Source organism: Syngnathoides biaculeatus, chromosome 10, assembly GCF_019802595.1.
Source record: "Syngnathoides biaculeatus isolate LvHL_M chromosome 10, ASM1980259v1, whole genome shotgun sequence".
In the NCBI taxonomy this organism is placed as follows: domain Eukaryota; kingdom Metazoa; phylum Chordata; class Actinopteri; order Syngnathiformes; family Syngnathidae; genus Syngnathoides; species Syngnathoides biaculeatus.
In genome coordinates this window covers 15,452,371-15,460,295 of record NC_084649.1, presented here as the reverse complement: position 1 = coordinate 15,460,295, position 7,925 = coordinate 15,452,371, and the positions used below count along the sequence as shown (strand labels likewise).

At 39.3% G+C, this 7,925-nt stretch overlaps 1 protein-coding gene across 1 annotated transcript; it reads right to left on the bottom strand.

The window, feature by feature from the left end:
* Positions 1 to 1,818: 1,818 nt before the first annotated feature.
* Positions 1,819 to 6,307, bottom strand: npffl (neuropeptide FF-amide peptide precursor like). Its single transcript, XM_061833003.1, has 3 exons — positions 5,029 to 6,307; positions 3,553 to 3,668; positions 1,819 to 2,053 (listed from the first exon to the last, which is right to left on the bottom strand). Exons 1-3 carry the CDS (start codon positions 5,179 to 5,181, stop codon positions 1,933 to 1,935), a joined length of 390 nt encoding a protein of 129 aa, XP_061688987.1. The 5' UTR covers positions 5,182 to 6,307; the 3' UTR covers positions 1,819 to 1,932.
* Positions 6,308 to 7,925: the final 1,618 nt, after the last annotated feature.

Genomic DNA, 7,925 nt, shown 5'->3' with positions numbered 1-7,925 from the left:
GCCCCCCGAAAAAAAACGGAAATATCATAATGCGCCCGGCGCAAGCAGTTGACCCACCCACGACACACTTTGTTATTGTCAATTCGAACGTCCCCCGAAAAAACCCAGAAATAACATCGGGCGCGGTACGAGCGATTGACCCACCCACGGCGCATTTTGTTCTTGTCAATTCGAACACCCCCCGAAAAAATACCCCGCAAAGGACATAACGCAACCAGCGCACTTTTGTTATTCTGTATGACGCAACCTCTGTACACAGACGTGTCCCAGTCGTGACTGTTGTTTTTCTTCTTATCGAGGACTACCGCATTAACCCCAATCATGGCTCCAAAGAAGGCAAGGTGGTCGTTTAAAGTTATTCTGCACTTTTGTTAATAAAAAAGTTTACAAAGCTGGGGGCCGAGTCGCTACAGATACAGCAATGTACTCCCAGCCGAGCTTACTCTGCTACTAAAGCATACATTTTAAGCAAAAAAAATAAATAGATTTCTAAATCATTTTATTATATAAAGTATTTAAACTATACATGTAGCTCTATCATCAGGAAAAGCTAAAAAAAATGCTTTAAAAAGCCAGATTTTTAAGGCTTGGAACGCATTATTTCTTTTACTATTCATTATAATGAGAGTCATTGATTCAGTTTTCAAACAAATCACTTTTTGAACCGTTTTCTGGAACATATTGTAGCCGAGAACTGAGAACATCAATTTTTTTAAGGAACAACTTTGTTCGGTCATGTACCATTTATGATTAAAGTCAATTATTTTTGGAGGGAAGTAGCCGACGAAGGTGCCTTGAGTTACATTTGTTCCACACCCACACTCATAACTCACAACACTTGTATTTCAAATCATCTTTTCCCTTTGAAATGAATGGAAGTTCCATTAATCGGTTCCCGTCTTACCCTGTAAAAATAACAATTTTGTTACGTGTATTTTCATGAGGAAAATTAACGCTCCATAATATTATGCCTCATAAAAACATACAGTACAGTAGTAGAATAAAAAGGATTGAATGAATTTTTCTGATACTTCATCAATTCAATGTTCTGTCTTCTGTTGTGACCCCACCCCCGGCCACCTGGGGGGCAGTATAAGTACATTTTCGTTGAGGCGTTTTTACCAATATCAGTTGAGGAATAGGTAGTCCCTGTCTGGCTGCAGCTGCCAATCATATTGCAACGGGACATGTTCTGCCAAGAACTCGTGTAGGATTCCGAAGAAAGTCAGAATAATGTCTCAAGCCCTCTGGCAGATCACCAGTACAGTATTAATATTAGTCGTTCTACACAGAGGATAAAGTATAGACCGTTGGAGGAAAAAGGATGTGAATCATTGTGAATCACGTCTTAAATGTTGGCGTAAATTGATCATAATGATCGTCATTGGTCAGCATTTTTTCAATTTATTTTGCACACTTAGTGTTTACTACATTTTAAATATTTGAGTGATGACTTTTCATTATTTTCACTGTATTTTAACACTAATTTATGGACCAATGTATATTTTAATATTTTTCTACTATAGGTTAATGATTAATAATTTAATCACTGCTTTTGCCTGAATATATCAACTCTTTTATATATATATATATATATATATATATATATATATGGGGGGGGGGGACAATTGGTTGGTACATCAACGAAAATGAGCACACTTATGAATGAAACTCCTCCAGGTTCCAAGCGCCTTTATTATTATTATTTGAAGAGAAAACAAATGAAATGTCTCAGTAAATAAAAAGTTGAGCATTTTTGGCTCTTTGTCAGAGAGCATTTAGGTAATTAGTCAGTATCATTCATGTTGGTGAAAATTTGAAGAAAAGAAAAGCTTATTTTTTTAGCTAAATATATGTACGATTTCAAGAGATTTTCCATTTGCATTTCACCGGTCCCCCTCGTCTTCCTTGCGTCCTCCTTGGAGCACGCTATTATTTCTTGCCAAACCTCTGGGGCACCGCCATACTCCAGATCTGGCCAGGAGCCTCCTCCCACTCGGGCGAGTTGATGTGATCTTCCAACACGAGCGGCCCTCGGGACGAGCGACCGAACCTGCCGGGGTGGAATCGGGAAGAGGATTTAGAGACACACGGGAATTGGGTGGAGGGTAAGGGGGGGTGGGGGGGTGACATATCAATGAAAAGATGCTTTATCTTTATGGATGGTGACAAGTGTAGAAGAAAAATACTTTTGATGAGGGATAAGTAGATTCTACAGAGAACTGCAGGTCCTAATTAGCTGAATTTTTAAAATGTATATTTACAGAGGAACGTGTACACCAAGGGAGGATAAACTTTTATACCTTACCACACCGTGTAACCTATTTGGCGACATTTTTGTTCCAGGACCTCATTTATAACGCAAAGACTCTTATTGCAAATCAACCCCCCCCCCTCCACACACACACACACACACACACACACACACATTGAAAAGAATGGAAATGTCAATATTTCTGTCATGAACACACGGTGCGGGGCTGGACCCTTATGCTGGACTCCGAGACGAGGGCATGATGTTGGGTGTAGTTTTTTTTCAGAGCTGAGGTCATACACGGTGTAATTAGTCCGAGAAGGCAGAGGCATAACAATGCTAGACTATAGGCATAATCCAAAAACATGAAGCGAGGTCTGATGACTTGGACGCAAACTTGGAAACATGAACCAAGACGGGACTAAACTATGGTGGCACAGAATCAATGTGACGAGGATAGCTCACACTACACTTCCTCTCCGTGGTGCAGATTCCTGCTGGCAGTGAACGCAACTCACTAACTTAAGGCAACGAACTGGCAAATCCCAGTGACAAAATTCCAACTTAAAATACTTTGTCTCATCACATTGCCTAATGCGAAACAGTTGTGACCGTTGACAGATGTCAGAGATGACACCAGCCAAAGCGGTGGCGAGGCCACGCCCCTCTTGGCCGTGGTCCATTCTTGCTCTTGACAATTTCATTTCTGCATCTCCACAAAAAAAAAGTGTAATGTGTTCTTTTAAAAGATAAAAATGTTAAATTAGCACTCTATTATATTGTACTTCATAAACCGTAATAGCGTAATTAAATACAACGAGAATTATAGTTTGTGCATGATGAATTCATGGCTGCTCTTTTGGGGTGTGTGTGACTTGGCCACCTGGGGGCAGTATAACAGTCATAAAGGCTCAAATGAAGAGGAGTTACACACCTACTGTAAGCTGCAGCAATATGAGTCTTTTTTTGTGGAAGATAAAGGACGTATGCCTGTAAGTCCAGTGGACTCTGGCCTTTTTAGGGGTTGGCATACACAATTCATTTTATGGGGATCAACTTATTAATGCCTTTTTTTTTTTTTTTTTTAAATTGTCTTCACAATTATGATGCATGATAATTATCCAGTTTTGCTATTCACAGTCGTGACCAGTCCTTATCCCCCGGGAATAGTGACTTGCACCAGATTCAGCAGCCTTTTTATAGTTTGGCATTCTCTCTTGAACATCGCTGGGTAGTAACAAACTACGTTAATTTAACATGAGAAACAAGTGGACACCGCCTATACAATTTGCACAAACCTCTGTGGCTGATGGAGGATAGAGTTGCGGGCTTCTCTGTGGGAGCCCAGCAACAGAGCTCGGAGCAGCGCAGTCAGCAGACGATTATCCACGCTGCTGTCTACTTTGACGCTCTCCTGGTGCAGGGAAAAAAAAATAAAAATAATAAAACACAAGAGATATAAAACATAATATCAGGAATAGCAGATCTAGAGTAAATGTACTTGTTGAGAATATGCATTGGAGAAGCCATTTGGCGATCCCTGTGAGTTGTATATTACACCATGTAAGAATATTGCAGAATACTACTTTTTTTTTTTTTTTTTTTTACCTTATGCTTTAGGGCACACAGGATGGTATTTTTGTTTTGTTTTCACAAAAGTGAAAGTTGAATTATTTATCAAACTTGCAATTGGCTGGGAACCAGTTTAGGGTGTACCCCGTCTCCTGCCCGATGACAGCGGGATAGGCTCCAGCACTCCCGTGACACTCATGAGAATAAACTGCTCAGATTGATGTTTATTCATTAAATTATTTAACATGCATTGTTTTTTTATTCCTAGTTTTCCGGGGTTGAAAATTAAATCAGAAAACAAATAAATTAGTAGACCTTTACATGGCAATGAAGCATATACAGTATTGTGTGACTTAACCTTTCAGCAAAGCGATGTTATTTTTTCCATTTCTTAGGACATTTTTTCTTTTATTGTATTTGCCCAATAGCCACCCATTTATTCACTCTTAACTATTATTTCAATGTATTGCAGTTTTCAGTATTTTTCCGTTTAAAAATCTATTATATTTCAAATATTTGTATTGTATTTTAATAATTATTGATTAAATCAATGTTTTACACATTTTTCCTATATTATAATAATTTTAATAATTTACTGTATTTATATTATTTCTCATACAATAGTTTAAAATGTTTCAACTATATTTATTATTGTTAGCAATACTTTTTAAGTTACAATATTTCTATAATTTTTTTAATTACATTTCCATAATTTACTAATTTACTAGAAAATTACTTTGCCTTGATAACTACATAAGTATTAACTGAATGTATTACAATATTTTTTCAGAATTATTTGATTGGTAATTTTAATGAATTTATTGTATTGTGATTATTATATATATTTTTTAATTATTTGTTTCTTAATTGTAACAGCACATTTGATATTTTCTTATGTTTTTTGTGCTATTGACAATACATGTGTGCTCAAAACATCTTTGTGACTGGATAATGGTTGAAAAAGCACTACACTGACGTATCATTGCGTTAACTAAAATGATGATGATTATAATAAAGCAGTAATTTCAAGTAAATTATTAAAATGGAATCTTGTATTATTTTTTGAAATGATTGGATGAATATAAAATATTGCTTTCCACCAAAAAAAAAAAAAAAAAAAAACCCAGCTCTATGGATGAGTGTGACAACAGATGGAGTTAGTGCGTATACAGAAGATGGCTGTTTTTAATTGATTGTCTCACCAGCTCCAGCAAGTGGTTGTCCATGTTGTCCTCTGAGCTGCCCGGTGCCGTATCTTCAAGGTCCTCCAAAGTGGCTCCAACATGAAGCCCATGACTGACGCCCGCCAGGGCCAACAGCAATACTGAAATGGTCACCGCTGCACCCGCGTCCATCTTTTTTTCAGCGAGTGGACCAAGAAGAAGACTTTCCTCTTTCGTGCAGGATGAGAGGCACTGACCTGCCTTAGCGTCTTTTATACAACATGTCGAGATGCCGTCGAACCTCAGGAGAGCTGGAGAAAGATACTGCGGTGCTAATAGGAGCGGGGGACGGGATGGAGGCTGGACACGAGGCCATTTAGGCTCAGCATCGGGGTATTTAGTGTCGACAGGAGACGGTCATTACGTGACCCAGAGGACAGCGCGCAGTGCCACAGTCAACACTTATTAAACAGATAAATCCTCACAAATGGGCTGTGATCCACTTGCCCCCCGACGCCAGAGTGTAAGACGGGAAATGCTTGCGGAAACATTCACCAGACTCTTAATCGGGACACGAGACAAACCGTACGGCGGCGTGGTCAACAAGAGAATCGAAACATTTATGAAATTTTCATTGTAATGAGGCCGACTTGGAATGGATTATCTTTTTGGTGGCCTTGGAAAAAACATAAATTATACCCTCACATGTGAGTGAAGATGTTGTTCAAAACAGAACACATGGGAAATTCTCGAGAACCCGTGCCCAGGATTGAACTGGAGGTCAGCCCTTTTGTTTTCAAACATCTCTAGCGTCGGTCGGTGAGTCGGTCAGTTGGTCAATCGAAGGGGGTCAGTTGGTGGGCTCGATAAGTGTGTCGGTGGATCGGTCAGTCATTCGGTCTGTGGGTCGGTCGGGAAGTTGATATTTCTGGTCAATTGCTATTCTTCAAAAAAGGGGCCTTCAAGTTGTTTATTGCCACTCTCAACTGGAGGTTGCTGTCAAACTAAACATAAAACAAACACAATTACCCATTGTAGATTTAAAGCAACCACATCGACTCTGCCTCTTTCGTGTTAGCATATAATGGGGAAACTCCGTAGGCACGTGACCAACATTTAGTATCTATGCAGTGGTGTTGGTATACTGGTCTGAACAAAAGTGGTGCTACAACACATGTAGACGCACCATTTCACAATACCCACTGGCATATATTCTTAATCCTCTGCAAAAAACGACAAATATTACTGCTGTACTGTGAAGACAAGAATGGAGCAATTCTCCAGTGTAGTATATCTGCATGCTTGTCAGATACTGCCACCAGGTGGTCAAGAAAAGCCACAACAACATCAGAATGAGCATTTTGCCATTCATGACTGTGTTTTTATTAATTATATTTTCACAGATTACATTACAAAATGTTGTATGAGACTAGCAAGAATGGCATTAACAATCTTTTTCAACTGGGAAAAATATGAGATGAGCGTTTGACCATGGATGGCAAAGGAATAAATTAAACTTGTATCTCTTGGCACCACTGTAGAGACATACACTTGAAAATTACAAAAGTATGATTTTTAGAATAGGATATACGGTAATGTATTTCATTGTTTACAGCATGGACACATATTTTGACTTCTTTATACGCTCTATTTTTATGTATTGCAATAAATACAGAAACCACAGTTTAAAACGCACTGTCATATTTGTGGGATTAATTGCTTTTATTGTGTGTGCGGTAATAAATAATCCACATAACGTACATCCTTGACGCCAACACATCTAATGGGTTACAATCGGCTTACAGTGAATGCGCGCACGCGTACGGTTTGTCAATGTTTAACTGCTATGGCAACTAGTGTGTCATCATGGGTTTGTGCTTTTAAACAAATATCATACATCGTTGCGTGAGATAATTTACTAATATCCTCAGACAAATTATTTAAAAAAAGGGATTCATTTGAACTGTAATCTTTTTACTTGAAGTTCAAAGACTTTCCACTAATAAGTCGTCATAATAACATCAATGCTGACTTACAGGAGGAAACGATAAAACATCAGAATCAGAATCAACTTGATTGGCCAACTATGTAAACAACACAGGGAATCGGTAGTTTGGAACGGCATACATGTTGATTATGAAAAACAATAGACAGTCAGTCATTGACAGGGGACATTTTTTTTTTAAACTATAGTTGCGCAAAGGATGCAGTCTTCTAGCATTTAAAGGAGGTAGAATGCCCATTTTGAAAAGGGTATCAAGACTTCAATGATTGTACGCAGTTTAAAGTGACGAGTTGTGCAACATCATATATAATACTCACATTAAATGGCCCACCAGGATGTGACAACAACAACTCGAGGCTGAAAATTGGCAGCACGTTGTAGTGGAATTGTAAGTTAGCCGTTGAAGAAATGAATCGCAAGAGGGAAGAAGCTGTTGGAATGCCTGCGAGTTTTTGTTTGCATTGATCGGTAGAGCCTACCCGATGGGAAGAGCTGGAAGAGCTGGTAGCCAGGATGTGGAGGATCCTGCCTGCTCATCCTAGTTTGAGTAGCGTGCAAGTCCTCAAAAGTGGAAAGGGTGGTGCCAACAATCCGTTTGGTAGTTTTCATTGACTGTTGCAGGTGGAGTTTGTCCTTTTTGTGGCAACCCCAAACCAGACTGCGATGGATGAACAGAGTACTGTTTCGATGACTGCTGTGTAGAACCGTCTCAGCAGTTCCAGTGGCAGGGTGTCCTTCCTCAGAAGCCACAAGAAGTATATCCTTTGCTGGGCTTTTTTGAGGATTGAGTTGAAGTTCGTCTCCCATTTCAGGTCCTGGCAGACTGTAATTCCTAGGAACTTGAAGGTCGAGATGGTTGACGAGACAGTTGGACAGCGTGAGGGGCAGCTGTGGTGAATGCTGCCTCCTGAAGTCACCAATCATTTTGCTA